Raw genomic sequence first — 15,989 nt, 5'->3', positions numbered from 1 at the left:
CTCTCTCTCTCTCTCTCTCTCTCTCTCTCTCTCTCGATCGATCGATCGACTAGGACTGAACTCATGCCTAGCACCTAGTTTAGTGAAAGCTACTTCGCTAAAAAGGTTTATCTATGTCTCTCTCTATGTGTGTGTACATAATAGAGATTTAATATTAAAAAGAAAAGAGATGTATATATTATGTAAGGTGCTCCATATCAAAAAACATATGTATTATGTAAGGTGTTTCTATGTATATAGATGATTGGGTTTCTTTTGTAGAGAGCCACATTTTGATGCAGTTTTGTCTAATTTTAATATCCTTCTTGTATAGAGGGGCTTTCCCCACCATTAATAAAATTATTTACCTCCCTGAAATCTTTTCCATCCTTTCTTCTCTGTCATAATCTTCACCTGCCAATGCCCCTTCTTGTATTCCTCAATTTTCCCTGGCTTTATTAGCAAAGCAGCATAGGATTACAATCTCATTAAGAACGTGCCTTCTTGTTTCTGACTGATTTTATTGATTTAAGTACTGGGTTCCATTCTCATATCATTCTTTGACACTGAATTTATGGATGCAAATGTTAGATGTTTTGTGTAATTCAGTCATAGCGTATCTGATTCATCCGGAAATGGTTGGAGCGGCTCAAACTCCCAACTTGTTAGTTGGAGGTGGAGGGTCTCTTCCACTAGATCAATCCTCTGTTTTCTTTTTTATTGGTCTATAAAAATTTCGTAACTCAATAATCTTATCATTGTCTACTTTGTAGGTCATGATACGTCAAAGCTTCACATGGGTTCCGTGTCTCTTGAGTTCGCTAGTTGGTTCAACTATTTCCACAAGCACTAAATATAATGTGACTAGTACGAGTTATGGAGCTTTTGAACGTTTCCCTGATTGTATCATCATCAGTGTCCTAAGTCGGATTCCCATAGATTGCATTATGAAAAGTCGAAGGGTCTGTCGGCTGTGGCAGGCTTTGATCTTATCACGTTAGTTTGCCACCTTACATCATGATAGGGAGAGGCTTTTCGTACAATATGACGAACTTGACTTTTTCGTGCTAGAGGAAAATGATAGTAAAGAGAAGGTGCTCGAGAAAGTAAGCCTCAAACCTGAACTTACAATGACGAAGTACCATCCTTGTCTTTTACATTCTTGTCAAGGATTACTTCTTTTCGGTGACCATGTTTTCCCTTCTACATATTTTGTTTTTAACCCCTTAACACAAGATGAAATAACCATAAGACACACTCGGTGCTGGCAGCATCTGTGGTTTTTATTTGTGTCCATTGACTAGGGAACTTAAGATTCTTTATGCAGAAGTACGAGTTATTAGCTGTCAATATTTAATCTACACTATCAGGAGTCAAACTTGGAGGAGAATTAGTTCACCTTCTTTGAATTCCATCCAGACTTATCTCTCTCCTGCAATTGTTAATGGTGCAATTCATTGGATTATGGATCGAGAATTTGGAGAGATCCCTCCTCACTCAATTGCAGTTTTGATGTTTAGATTGGATACAGAAGAATTCTCCCTCATGCCTCATCCTGGAACACAATGTAGTTCAAGACAATCACGTGAATGCGGAACACATGAAACCATGTCTCTCCTAGTGAAGGAAGAGTATTTGTCTTTCTGCCAATTGCATATTCATTAGAGTGCAATGGACATATGGATCTCGGAGGACTATGAGATGTGGGCATTGATCAGAAGCTACAGGGTTAATCTTAACTTTGATGTGGATGCTTTTCCTTGTCATTCACCTTCTTATTATTGCGGACCTGAGCTGAGGAGTTTGGGCATGGTACAGTTTTTAAAGCCTTCAAGCATTCAAGATGGTGAACTACTAGTGTGCTGTTCTCTGAGAGGGTTCTTTCTGTATAATTTGGATCTTAATATGGAGAATTGAAAGGCCACAAGGAAAAAGCTCTACATTAACCCCATTCAATTGTATTCCTTATACCAAGAGCCTCCGTCACATAGTCTAGCTCTCTTCCTTTTCATTTAGCAGTAGTCTCAGACTGTCATGCTTATTTCTTACTTGTGTTGGTAGTGTTGTGTATACTGTGCAGTTGACCTGAAGTCAGCCAAAGGGGAATCTCTCTCATCCATTATCTTATTTGTGAAAGCACTAAGTTGTTCTGACCATAGTTCCGTTAGTAGTGATTTTGTGCAATTTGTTAAGAACTTTATTCCCCAGTAATTTATCTGAGCAATTCAGTTGTTTAGATGATTGTAAATAATTGTTCATAGGCTACAGATTCATTTTCAGGCTATTAATTGATATGGGGTTGGACCTTGTCCCAACTCACTTTAAGTGCATACATGTATGATATGTAGATGCTTATGCTTAGCATTTAATGGTAGTGTAACTGTAATTTTGCTATTAACGGTAATGATAAAATCTTTGTTGCGGTTAGTTCCTACCAAGAATGCTTTACCTTCTCAACTTGTCACTACAGTTCAAGGGAATAGCTGAAACATAGCTGTTTGAGAAATGGTAAAAAGAAATGAAACTAATTTGCAGTACCAGAATTTCTGAATCTCTGTGAATGGGATTGCTTCAAACACTTGCGCGTTGTTGTTGGCCCAAGTGAAGTTTGTTTGATGATTGACAAAGGAATCCAAGCATGAACCAGGTCCATCCACAGTGTACACAGACACGGGCAGATTGAAGCATAAGGAATGCACGTGATTGAGACAAGATGAAGGGGTTTATGTAATTTAGCCAAATACTATGATGTTATGAATTATGTAAGAATTATTGAGCGACCCCTTAATTCCTATTCTATGCTTAGTGTTTTTGCCTGTATAAATATCAGGATTGCGAGTACATGTATCCGTCGACCAAAACAAGCAATTAATCACAGTAAAGGGTTTGGAATCAATCTTGTATAATATCAAATTTAAGATGGAATCATAATGTTTTACAATGGTAAAAAATTTAATTTACTGGCATAGGATGTTTACACCCAATATAGTTAAGTTAGCCAAAACCAAGATCTACTAGAAGTCCTGTTTTTAATATAAAAAGAAATTTTGAAAAAGAAAGTAAAGTCAAAATCAAATTCTGGCTTAAGTTTTTACCGTTTTGATATAATCTTTGTATGATAAACTTTAAACTCTCATCTACTCTTAGAAAAGACAGATTAGAAATTCATGCATCTTATCAGATCCCATACTTCTCTCCCTGGTATTATGAATATACCATAACCTTATTTTCCCCCAGTCTAATATACAAAAGTAACATGGAAACTATTTAATTTGAAACAAACAATGAATAAATTGCAATATCACCTCCTCTGGAAGTTCAACTTCCCAATGAAAAATGCAAATAGACTGGCAAAAACTAGGGGGTATGCAATCAAAACAACAGCTACAATAGGTAATTGATTGTGGTGAAAACCAAAATAGTCCCTAAGAAAGGCTGCTACTGATTTCTTTTCTCCAAACACATTAATCTCCGTATCTACATCTCCATATTGTGAAGTAAGCATCCCATTCAACGTCCAAGATGTAGGTGTTAGATAATAGAACCAGATCCACCATTTTGGGATTTGCTGCAATGCAGGGAAAAGAAACAAAATTTTAAATGTCACACACTGACAGAGGTAATTACAAAATAATCATTGATTTTTACATTCAAAGCGGCTTAAATTCTGAACCACTTACCGCCTTTGGCATCAAGAAGCCAGCAAAGAGGTTGAACATTGTGTAAAAGGATGATTGAAGAATTGCGGCTACTGGAAAGTTGGGCGTCATTGAAACAAGCATCATTCCCAAGTACGTGAAGTACAGCAACGTGCAAAACATCGAATAGAAGTACCAGAAAACCTTATAGGCTGACCAATAATATCCAATCATCGGATATGTTATGACAGTAAATGCAAGCGCTTGAGCTAAAAGATAAGGAATTTCAATTGCCACCTACAAAATCAAGGTAATCAACTCAACTAGGAAGCAGTGAACTGTTGAAGACAAGTGTAAGATTTGGTATTACTGAATCCCCAGTAACTTCAACAAGTCAACATGCCAATTTTGTAAGCCTTATATATACCTGTGCTAATGCATAAGCCCATGATGCATACATCCCAGCAAATCTTTCCCGGTATAGGACTGATCGCTCCGTGGTCACATATGGTAAAACAGAAGATGAATTATTTATGCCACAGAAGATTACTGCAGTGAACATAGCACCAAATACACTGAAGACGCTCTGCTGGTTATCTCTGTCAAAAAGGAGGGAGAGAAACAAAAAAAACAGTAAGAAATATAATTTAGCTTCATATATATATATATATATATATATATATATAAAGTGACTCTATTTTAGTTGACGTAACCAAGTCCATTATCATTGGAGAGAGATCGTCACATTATTTAAACAGAAATTCAGTTCTGCATCAACCTTCACACACCAAAAATGGAACTCCAGAGTTCTGTTTCAGCTGTGTGGGTGATGTCAACAAAGATAAAACTAAGCCAAAATGTTGAATGTTAACAAACTTAACAGGAAAGGATATCTGAGCGGAAAATATAGGATCAGACGACCTAATTCCTTTTTCAACTGTCTCATGCCAACCACTTTAAGCATCACTTTTGAGATAAATATGTTACTTAGAAGTCGCCAAGAAATTTCCATGAGGATGTATAAAGTTTTTAAGTAGCATGGTATAGTGAAGCATGTTGTCGATAAGTTAACTGAAGCTTTGGTCTAACAGTGTTTTTGTCATCTTACAGTTTCTTTCCCTTATCCCAAAAGAGCAATCCAAAAACAAGGGAAGCAAAAAGCATGTGCAGAGAGCGCATTAAATTGTATGAAGGACTCCTCCAATAGGACCAGTATTGTTTCCAGAAGCAAGTCTTGAATTGTCCCCAGCCATTCTGTGAAAACCGGGTGGGGAAATGCAAATCCTTTGAACCAGCTGGTGGGAAACTCAGCTTCTTTACAAGCTCATCGTTATTTCTACAAAAAGCGTAAACCAAAGAGGAATCATGCATACTGTGCTTTTGAGTTTTAAGTGATACAATGTGTAAGATGCATTATAGAAATGATGCTAGATGAGGTGAATAGCTATGACTAACTTGTGTAGAGCAGAATTCTTATAGACTTCAGCGAAGTCTATGGTAATCTCAGCTTCGCTAGATGTTGATGTAACCTCTAGCATCCATGTTGCTGGGTTGTAGTTGTTCTTTATTTTTGGGACACCAGAGATACCCTGTCAAATGAGAAAAACAAACAGCAGTCTCAGCTACTATGCAAAGAAGCTTTTGTTACTAGCTTGCTGCAACATTAATAAAATAGGAAACTAGTGCACCTCAAAATATTCAATCATTTTACAAGAATTTCGACCGAGGTGTCCCCAGTAGATCATGCGCCCACCAGTTTTCAACAGAATCAGCTGCAAAAGAGCACAATAAAAACAAATAACTTTTTGATGATATCCATGAAGGATACATAGTTAGACAAGCTGAAAGATATTTCTAAGTAGATGTAGACAAATGGAGGTCGCAAATTTCCACGGCAATCTGAAGGAGAAAACAAGAGCATACTGTAACTTCTAGTACCCAAGGGCGTGTCTTAGTGGTCAATGAAATGGGTTGAGAACCATAAGGTCGAGTTCAAATTCCAGCAGAGGCAAAAACACTAGGTGATTTCTTCCCATCTCTTGGACAGAGTTACCTGCCTGATACATGTTGTTGGTGGGAGGTAGCAAGTATACCATGGAATTAGTTGAGGTGCGTAAAAGTTGGCCAGGACACCACGGTTATAAAAAAGAACATTGTAAGATCTATGATTAATCATCCTACTTCTAAGTAGATGTCTTTGCTTTTACTACAAATGGAGGTCGCAAATTTCACGGCAACGTGAAGAAGAAATCAAGAGACATACTGTAAGATCTATGTTTAATCATCTTTAAATGTGGGAAACAACAGAGATAAATGATCTAAGGCCTTCATGTGACGACACTTCTCCTATTCATTTGTAAGGAACTAGATATTATTAAATAGTCATTCGGAAGGTCTCATTAGTCACCGTTTAAATGGCTTCCAGGACAACTTCCCCAGGCACTGATACACATAATTTGAGATACTACCCAAGAATTCTAAAATGCTATATATATATCAAGCAACATGACATTAGGCTCTGCGAGTAATCTGACTGAAGCCTACGAATATATAACCGACCTTAAAACCTTGAAATTGCTGTTCAAGCAGCATTTGTTGATTGTGCTCAGTGCACAAATTGGAAAGTATTCTCCACCCAACCATGGACCATTAAGTACATGCACAATTAAATGCAATCACAGTGTTTGCATACTGGAAAGTCATTCAAACTCCACTTCAATCTGCATTACTAAGCATTTACTCCTTATATACATCTTACCTCGTCAAATGCTTCAAATATGTCAATGCTTGGTTGGTGGATGGTGCAAACTATTGTTCTTCCTGTATCAGCAACATTTTTCACAGCGCGCATGACAATTGCAGCTGATCTTGCATCCAACCCTGTTGTGGGTTCATCCATGAAGATAATTGAGGGATTTGCAACAAGCTCCACAGCAATTGTAAGCCGTTTACGTTGTTCAGTTGAAAGCCCACTAACACCCGGCATGCCAACCAACATGTCTTTTATTCCATCTAGCTCAATGGTCTCAAGGACTTCTTTCACAAACTCCTGGAGATGTGCCAAAGCAGTTCAAATATAGATATAGCCAGAAAGAATGGTGTTCATGAAAGAAATAATAATTCAAACTCTATGTTAATAAGTTCGTACATATTTCGTTTTGGAGTCAATCTGAGGATGAAGTCGTAGCCAGGCAGAAAATATAACTGATTCTTCTACAGTTATCTGAGGAGAATGTATATCTGTCTGCTCACAGTAACCTGAAACTCTAGCGAATGTCTCTTGAACTTTAGGATATCCACCAATTTTTATTTCTCCTTCAACATAACCACTTGTTTTTCTACCAGCAAGAACATCAAGGAGGGTCGTTTTTCCAGCACCACTGACACCCATAAGGGCTGTAAGGATACCGGGTCTAAGTGCGCCAGTAATATCCGAAAGAAGTTGGAGCCTATTTTGAGTGAAACCGAGCTCCTTCATTGTCTGACATGGACATAAAACCACAACTTCAGCTACTGGAACTCAGCTTAAACAGCTCTAAGTTATCCAAAAATGATCTAATACTAAATGAGATAGATTTAGAAGATACCACAGGAGTGTCAACATAGTACTGAACATCTTGAAACACGAGAGATAGGGGTTCGAAAGGTAGAACCATTCTTCCTGGAAAACAACAGAAGAAATCATTTTTGAAGAGCAAGGAAGCAACTATAGAATGATGAGAAAGATGGTAAAAAGCAAGATTTCTCAGCCAATTATTCGTGCAATAGAATAAGAGGGTAACCTGCTCTTTCATGAGAATGCATTGTGGTGCTAGGAATTGTGGCCTTGGAACTATCAGCTGCATCAGTTCTATCACAAGAGTCGCTACTTCCTTCTATTTGGGAGTACTTATCCGTTGATATAATGGCGCGAGAACCAGGAGCTGCATCACATTTTCAAGAAAACCAGCACGTAAATTACAAAATCTATTGTGCAGATTCTTTAAGTACAAAATATAGATGAACGTACCTTTTAAGAAAGTTAAGGCCAAGGTGAAACCGATGTTGAATAGTATTGTAAAGCCAAATAAAGCACAAACTGATATCCAATAAAAATATCCATCAAAGTTAAACCCACGGCTTTCAAGGACTCCATTCCCTATACTTGTGTTTGCTGGTAGCGTCTGTTTAAAAATGAAGCATGTGATACTGAGTATTGACTATAATATGTACAACTAAATTTAAAATCTGCATAAAACATCTAATGAGACTGCTAAGTTATAAATTTGGAGTTATTCTCATCATGCAGAATTTTATTGCATATTTCAGAGGTTACCTATAGTTGAAACTGTCTTACCCTAGCTGGAGAGAAAAATCAGCTATTGCTACTGAGTGCCTATGAAGTGCTTGAATGGATTTGTTACAACAGGAATACAAAAGAACATTAAGCGCTTGGGTCCAAGGTAGCCTTTAGATTACTGTTTCTTGTCAAGGAAAAAATTAGTAACGCTTTATAAGATGTGATTTGTTATGTATATGATGAACATTGCATATTCAAGTGTTTCTGGAATCAAAGAGACAATTTATGCTTTGCGTGTTACAAATTTGGGTTTAATGACTACCGACATGAATAGAATCTTCCCTAGACAGTTTCATTCTTTCAGATAACAAAAAAGAACTGACAAATGACAACACTTTATCATTATCTTAAACAGATGATCACTTTATTCTCGGAGCGTAATTTCAGGACAGAAGATGGAAAAACAACCACCAATATTGTTTTCATTTTCTTATACATATGCCTTAGAAAATACTTTTCAGTACTGCATATTTAGAGAGAAAATATTTGAGCTATTGACTCTCACCTTTTGCCATCTTGGCGCAAGAAATTCATTAACAGCAAGACCTATCTCACCATATGACAGCGGAGAAATCCAGAATCCCCATTTCAGCCAAATGGGCATTGAAGCTGTAGTCAAATACCAGTAGTTTAGTTCTGCTACTCACCCTCACATGAGCATCATATCAAAATGAACAAAGAAGTAGGAATGCTTACGTCTTGGTATTATGAATCCGCTGAAACATAAGACAAATAAGATTGATAAACTACCAGCAACTGTAGAAGCAACGATAGTCCGGCAGACAGATGCCAAGAAACGGAACATGGAGATTGATGTCATGTGCACGGCAAATAATAGAAGTAATTGCCGGAAGAACCTGTAAGTGACAGAATAGTCACGAAAATGCATGAAATTATTCAAATCATTCTTTAAATACAACTGGAATTAGCGAAGTGCAAGCTGCTGAGTGGAAGCCTACTGGAGATAGTGATATAACTAACAAAAAAATTTAGTTGAAGGAACAGAAGCAAGAAAGTAGAAGATATTTACATGTAGCACTCACCTTCCAGCCTCAGGGGTGAAACCAATGACATAATAGGTCATAGATACCCAAATGACAGATTCTAATAGAGAAAGAGGAATCTTGAGAATTGTAGCAGGAATTGCATATGCCCATGCTGGGTAAAAGCATAACTCGCTCTGTTTATAGAAAACTGCAAGTCTTGTTATTGTCATGGACAGCTCAGGGAATCCATCCACAAGAAGAATGATGAGAGCATAAAACAGAGCTCCCAAATAATAATTTGCATGTACAAGATCAGTATCCATCCGAGTTCTAAAAAATACAGTCATAGTGATGGATGCAATAATGGCGAGCTGCATAGTAGAAGCATAGATTGCAATAAGTTGTGATAAATCTAAAGAAGGAAAATGTGACTTCTATCTTTGCTTCGGATAAAGCGAATGAGTAGAGAATGTTTTGTAACTTGGAGTATCATCATAAAAAGACAAAACAGATCACTTACCTGAACAGTTTTGAATATGTAGATGAAAGAATTCCTTTTCATGAGAAGGAATTCTCTTGACATACAAGCTCGAAAGAGTTCCCATTTAGGAAGTGAATAGTCACGAAAGGTTATAGAGTTTCTATGACTCCTGGAGTTATCATATGGAACAGAAAGTTCTTCATTCAGCTTTTTCCTGTAAGGAGATCCCTTAAATTTTCTGGATAGCATATCAACTGATACAAATTTATACGTTTCTTTAGTTCCATGCCAGTACTGTGCTTGATCTTTTTTCGATGTAACCTGAAAACAATGAACAGATTTGGTGAACTTCTAATTGACAGAGAAAAATATAAGGGCCATTTAACAACAGCTGCTATGGACTTGCCTCCTGGAGGAAGTCAGCCACCCCTTTCCTTTCAGGACATTTGAACCCACAGCTTTCAAAAAATTCTAAAGCAGAATTTCTTGGCCCATGGTAAAGAATTTTTCCTTCGGCCATCAGGATTATATCATCAAACAGATCAAAGGTCTCTGGTGCTGGTTGAAGAAGCGACACAAGTATAGTTGCATCTGTAATATGTGCCAGCTGCTGAAGGCAAGCAACAATCTGGTATGTAGTCGAGCTATCTAAGCCATTTGATATTTCATCCATAAACAATGCTTTTATGGGGCCAACAATCAGCTCGCCTAAGTCACACAAATAGTTGGTTCCTTTATACTTGTTTTGCAAATGGTATCAAGTACATTAGCCTACTTAATGGAAATACAAACTGACAGCATTGTTACAAAGCAGATCGTGGTTTAAAATTACCTGTTGTCAGTCTTTTCTTTTGACCACCCGAGATACCTCTTCTCATGGCATCACCAACCAATGTGTCAGCACAAATATCAAGTCCAAGAATCTGAACACAGTGACAAGAATGTGGCAATCATTAACTTCTATTCCGATTGTTAACAAAGGATTAAGAAAGAGGGTACTTCAATAAAGTTACCTTCAGAATATAATCTGTCTGAAGGTTTTTCTTTTGTCCTTCAATAGAAATCGCCTATATGATGAAATTTGATTTAGAAGGTTAAAATCAATTACAACATTGATTGCAGAGGAATGCAAAAATGATTTTCCAGGCATTTTACTTGAACAAATAAGCAGGAAGCACACTGTGTCCAATAGATACATCAAGCAATCCTTATAGCTCAACAAAGATGAAATGAAAACAATTGATGTTAAAACTACCTTCATGTAAGTGTCTATATCTGGATCAGGAACAACTCCTGCTTCTTTCTCCCTTCTGCTTAGGTCAGTCATAATCTCTTCAAAAGGAAAGGCATAGCTTTAGAAACAGTGCTGGAACATTCATCTCTGCAGTTTATCTTTTATGTGCAGAAAGGCATACCTGCTCTGCTTCCTACTCCTTGAAAACGAGATGAATAATCTAGTGTTTCTCTAACAGTCATTTCAGGGATGTGTAGATCATTTTGGCTTACATATGCAGAAGTTTTCTGTGGGACAAACTCTTCCAATTTATAACCATTGTAAGAAATCTCCCCAGAAACCTGTTAGACATGGCCAGAAGCAGACACATAAGATCGACATTAGCTCCATATATTCTGAACTCCATCCATACCATGAATTCTACATCACTCTTGTTCAAGTGAAGGTGCAAAAATTAGTGCAATTGTTCAATAGTTTCTTCTTGGAGGAGGGGTTGGTGAAGTCAATAAAGCTTCTGCTCTCTTGGTGAAATGGGAGAAAGATAGCAATTAAGTGTTCCCTAGCTGAGATCTTAAAGATATAAAGGAACTAAAAGTGGCTAAGAAGAACCAGGAAATCACTAATAAAACAATTCCTACAAAAGAAGACCTATTAATTCTCATCCAGTATGTTGTAGATCAAAGTAGTTGCTTCATATCAGCTGACGGGTTATTTTAAGAAAGTATTCCTATATTTTTCTCTTGCCGACATTAAAACAAAAACAACTTTAATCTTTTCTGACATTAAGAGCAAAACAACTTGAAGAGACCTTAAGAGATTTGTCCAGGTTTCCTGAAAGTGCTTTCAGTAGTGATGTTTTGCCGCATCCAGGAGGTCCAAGCAATAGAGTCATTCTGTAAAAATAGCAAATGTCTTAAGTAAATTCTAAGTGTCCGGTTCAAAAACTCACATTTTAAAACAATGACTTCAAAATGAAGAACTAACTGTCCATATCAGAACATGCTGGAGGAAGAAACTACTAAAAGGTAGACTGAAATTAGCAGTAAAAAGTAAGCTGCACCAAGCTTCACATCACAAGATTATCGCGAATGCAAGACCAGTTCTGACACTTGACCCAAATAAAAATCACTTCACAACAAATGTACCTCAAAAGAACCTCTTGCAAGTTTATGCATATGATAATGTAATCACTAACTAATCACTTGCATCAATGCTAGTCAACTAATTTTCTGCAGAACAATACTATGCGACAAGTATATTATTCATCTCTCAGTTGCAACTATCAAATTGATTGAGAACATTAATCAACCAAACGGCCCAGTGTCTGGAGGTTTGTACTGCGTACACAATGCACATTATGTTCCCAAGGTAAATACACGATTGAGGGGCCGAATGCTTTTTTGGTTCACATAACCGGTTCTCTTACGTGCTGTCAAAACATGGCCATTACTGAATAGGGCTATGTAAAATATCAAGCAACAAATAAAAACAAGGATGACTAGTTCACAAGCATTTTCACCAAAAACCGAGCTTAATACAACCAACACAGATTCTGCTGTTGTTATTCTTGTTCAATCAACGAGCAAGGATTGATGAGACACTAACTGCACCAGATATGAGATGAGAATTACTGGCAGTGTAATAACAATGACCAGAAAAAGGTCTGTCTCCTGCAAGTCGGAAACTAGAAATCCAAGTTGTTGGCGTACTTATAGTGAGCTACATTGGCATAACTATTTAAAGTGAGCATATGCGATGGAGAAGCTTCGGCGACATACCGTCCAGGTTTTATTACACCACTGACATCATTAAGGATTTTAATCTTGGCCAGTTCTGACTGTAGACCTGGAAGCCTAGCAAGGTTCTGTTGAACAAATTGAATCACTAGATTTAGAAACCTGTAGAATCACAAGTAGCAAAATAGAATAACCTAATGCTGGAGCTTGCACCTTATGCTATACATTTAACATGTGAGCTCTGAAACCAGGATCACTATGAAGATGCTCATCAATTCTCTCTTACTTTTACTAACAGAATTGGTTGCAATGCATCAGAAAAATAACATATTGTTGTCACATATACGTAAAATGACCTAATGGAAAATATTATTAAAATTAGATAACCCGAATATCGAACCGGACATATTAGCACAAGAAAGATTCCACTATTTCCAGCTAATGATGGTTCAATTAATCACGTCTTCTCCTAGTCGAAGTCCTAATAAATGCCTCCTGATTATCAATTTTTAAATCCAGCATTAAACAGCTGCTACTTTAGTTTGAACTAGCACACATGTAAGAGATCAAATTGATGAAAATATAAATGGTGCTCAATCAAATGGAAAAAACTTACCATCGTTATGCTTTTGAGAGAATTCCAAAGTGTAGGGAGAGGCTTTCCATGAACTAGCTCACATTCTGCTTCAATGGTTAAATTTTTATATCTCACTTCCACTGTAGGCAATTCTACACCAACTCTACAAGAGTCAAAACATTTTCAGTTCGTTGAATTAAGTCTAACAGATAAACCTTTGATAATATGAGAAGACAAACTATGAGACATACAAATAATGATATTCATAAATTAGCATTATCAATCACCAAAAAGATGGCAATTCGAAAGCAAGAGCAATGACCTTTCGTTGTATTTTACAGCCAAGGTATGTAACAGAAATCTTACTTGTCAATTCTCTTTCTGATTTTGTGCAACAATTGAAGGTTGTCATGTTCAATGTGCTTAATCATCTTTTCAATGAAAACATGCCTTTCTAGAGCTCCGAGTTTGGTAACATCAGTTACTCTTTTCCTCTTAACATTGGCGTCGCTGCCATTGATTTCAAAGACAGATGATCTCAACCTATCAAATGTTGGCAGTCTCTCAATTGCTGCCCAGGCCAACATGTTCTCCTCATCTACAGCATCGTCCTTCTGAGAAGCACTTAAGGCTGAATTGCTCCTGAAACTCGAAGACTGGCCCCTGAATGATGATCTCAAGCTTCTTCCAATCTCTGCGAGATCCATTCTAAATGATTCTATTTCATCTGGACCAACCAGCTGAGCCATTTTTGATGTAAAATATTTTCAGCTCCAAACCTGTATTTATAGGCAGAAAATAAGAAGGGGTGCACCATGTATGTCTAACATAAAATATTCTTGCTTGCTTGAACAGCTAAATTTAGACCGTAACATAGATGAGGTAAGGAAATACATCATTCATTTTTTTATGAATAAAGGCATTCTTGCTTTCTTTATATAGATAACGTAAATTAAAGAGACATACCTAGAGAATAAACAGATGTTTACAGTTGATAATCAATTAAATAAGGCTTGTTTATGGAGAATAACAAAAGAAAAATCTTTGAATAAACAAAAGAGTGCTGCACATTTCTCTAACTCCTCAAGGGACAGAGTCAGTTGACTTTCCTAGGAGGACAAAAAAGAAATGATTATTCTAAGGTTCTGACATGCAAGTTCATAAGTTCCAAAGTTCAAAGACTTCAACTAGGAGGGTCCTCCTTTATCTATAATAGAGCTCCATTATAGCTCGGTCATGCGCATTACTGCTTTGTTGGCACAAAGGGACAAGAAACAAAACTTCATATTGTTTATAGCAGATATTAAAATATTCTAACTATTCTTTGTAGTTGGCGGGAGGTGGGTGGGTGAGTGTGAGTTCTGTATGTGAACTCTTGTAAAGGCGTGAGACATCCCAGCTAAATAGAAGGTCCCCAGGAAGATGAATATTACAGTAATACAACACAGCAAAACTATTATGTATGAACATTTATCAGCGAAAGAACAGTCAACTAATAATCTAAGTAAGGCCTCAATTGCACTAGTTGCCATCTGCATAATTAATCATCGGTATTTGCTCTATTGGTCCAATTCATTCCAAGTCAAATTAAGGATGGGTTACGTACCTAAATATCATAATTATTCATCAACCTACATGTCTAGAGCTAGAATAAAGAATGGCTCAAATGGTCCCATAAGTTTATGGGTTGGACTATTTTAGGCCTTCAAATTTGTTACTGAACATTACAAGTCCTTTAAGTTTGCAATTTCTTTTCTAAATCACTGGTTTTAGCAGAGAGAAAACAATGTTTAACATCAGACCAAGGAAAATTCTAGCTTTCTTCTCCCAGGTTTTCAACTTCTTACTAAATTCCCGGAAAATATATTAATTGAAATTCCCAGAACATAAATTAGACCCAAAAAAAAGCTCAAAACTTTGGCTTGATATATTCACATGGCAGCCGTAAGCCATGTGGGTAGAAGAATTCATCTTCGGTGAACTAGGTCACATTCTCTTTGATAACTGAATCTATATTGACCCTCCGCAAATTTTGATTAGTTCCATAGCCAATCAAATCGTATAAGAAGGCACCATTTTAAGTAGTACTAGTAGACATTTGGGGTCTTACACCAACTTGGGAGAAGAAATTCTCCATCTTCATTATTGTATCATTGCTCTCCACTTTAGCTGTAGTCAGACGAAATAGGGTAAGCTACGTACACCAAACTCTCCAGGATATTCCGATATTTGCGTCGGTAACTTTCTCTACGGAGCTGCAAATCATGTGATACCAACACGAATCATAAGGGAAACAAGATAGGGGATTTTCCTGATGCGAATTGTAAATATGGAGCTTTCTTGAGCTCGTGATGAAGGAGCATTGAGTTTTTCCATCCTTTTTTCCCTTTGTCTTTTACTGATGCTTCAATCAGCAAATTAGTGCTGAATCCATTAGACTTATCTACTTTTATACGCTCTTCTGTTCTTTTCAATCAGCAAATTAGTGCTGAATCCATTAGACTTATCTAGTTTTATATACGCACTTCTGTTCTTAAAAGAGATTTGTGACAGACGGATGGTCTGAAGTTTCAAATTTCACGACTAAATTTTAAAAGCAAAATACTTTCAACCACCCTAAACAAGGCTGTATTCTGGCCGGGGCCGGGGCCTAAATGGGCTAAACGGTCCCGGCCAAATGGTCCCGAATTTTGGCTGTCTCGGGCCTAACGGTCCAAATTAGGGAACCGGTCCACTGTGGGCCTAAGCCCATATGGTCCCGAGCTAAATGGGCCGGACCCACGGGCCTAAACAGGCTTTTTTGTTCCGAATTATTTTTTTTGAATTTTTTTATCTAAGACAATTTCCTGCATACTATATATATATATATATATCGATCAACACATCTTGAGGAGTAGGACGGGAATAATAGTAAGTTTGCATTCTAGGCTTGTCAGCATACCTACTATTGGTTTTAACTAAACCCTTGAGTTTATTAAACTATGACCACGTCTCATTTTTATAGTCAGAAACAATCTCA

General features: G+C 37.1%; 1 protein-coding gene across 1 annotated transcript; it reads right to left on the bottom strand.

Annotated features, from left to right (window-relative positions):
- Nucleotides 1-3,186: 3,186 nt before the first annotated feature.
- On the bottom strand, nt 3,187-15,475 carry LOC107781155 (pleiotropic drug resistance protein 3-like). The gene is made up of 25 exons (XM_075217579.1): nt 15,081-15,475; nt 13,337-13,749; nt 13,010-13,133; nt 12,436-12,521; nt 11,466-11,550; nt 10,839-10,998; nt 10,679-10,755; nt 10,437-10,490; nt 10,256-10,346; nt 9,830-10,131; nt 9,463-9,744; nt 9,000-9,313; nt 8,653-8,813; nt 8,462-8,565; nt 7,627-7,780; nt 7,400-7,540; nt 7,205-7,278; nt 6,766-7,098; nt 6,376-6,666; nt 5,306-5,389; nt 5,073-5,206; nt 4,726-4,953; nt 4,045-4,216; nt 3,660-3,914; nt 3,187-3,547 (listed from the first exon to the last, which is right to left on the bottom strand). The coding sequence occupies exons 2-25, from the start codon at nt 13,717-13,719 to the stop codon at nt 3,281-3,283; spliced, it is 4,356 nt and encodes a 1,451-aa protein (XP_075073680.1). The 5' UTR covers nt 13,720-13,749; nt 15,081-15,475; the 3' UTR covers nt 3,187-3,280.
- Nucleotides 15,476-15,989: the final 514 nt, after the last annotated feature.

This window comes from Nicotiana tabacum, chromosome 7 (assembly GCF_000715075.1).
Source record: "Nicotiana tabacum cultivar K326 chromosome 7, ASM71507v2, whole genome shotgun sequence".
Classification (NCBI taxonomy): Eukaryota; Viridiplantae; Streptophyta; class Magnoliopsida; order Solanales; family Solanaceae; genus Nicotiana; species Nicotiana tabacum.
Note: the sequence above shows the minus strand (reverse complement) of the source record. Positions and strands in the feature narration are given on the sequence as shown.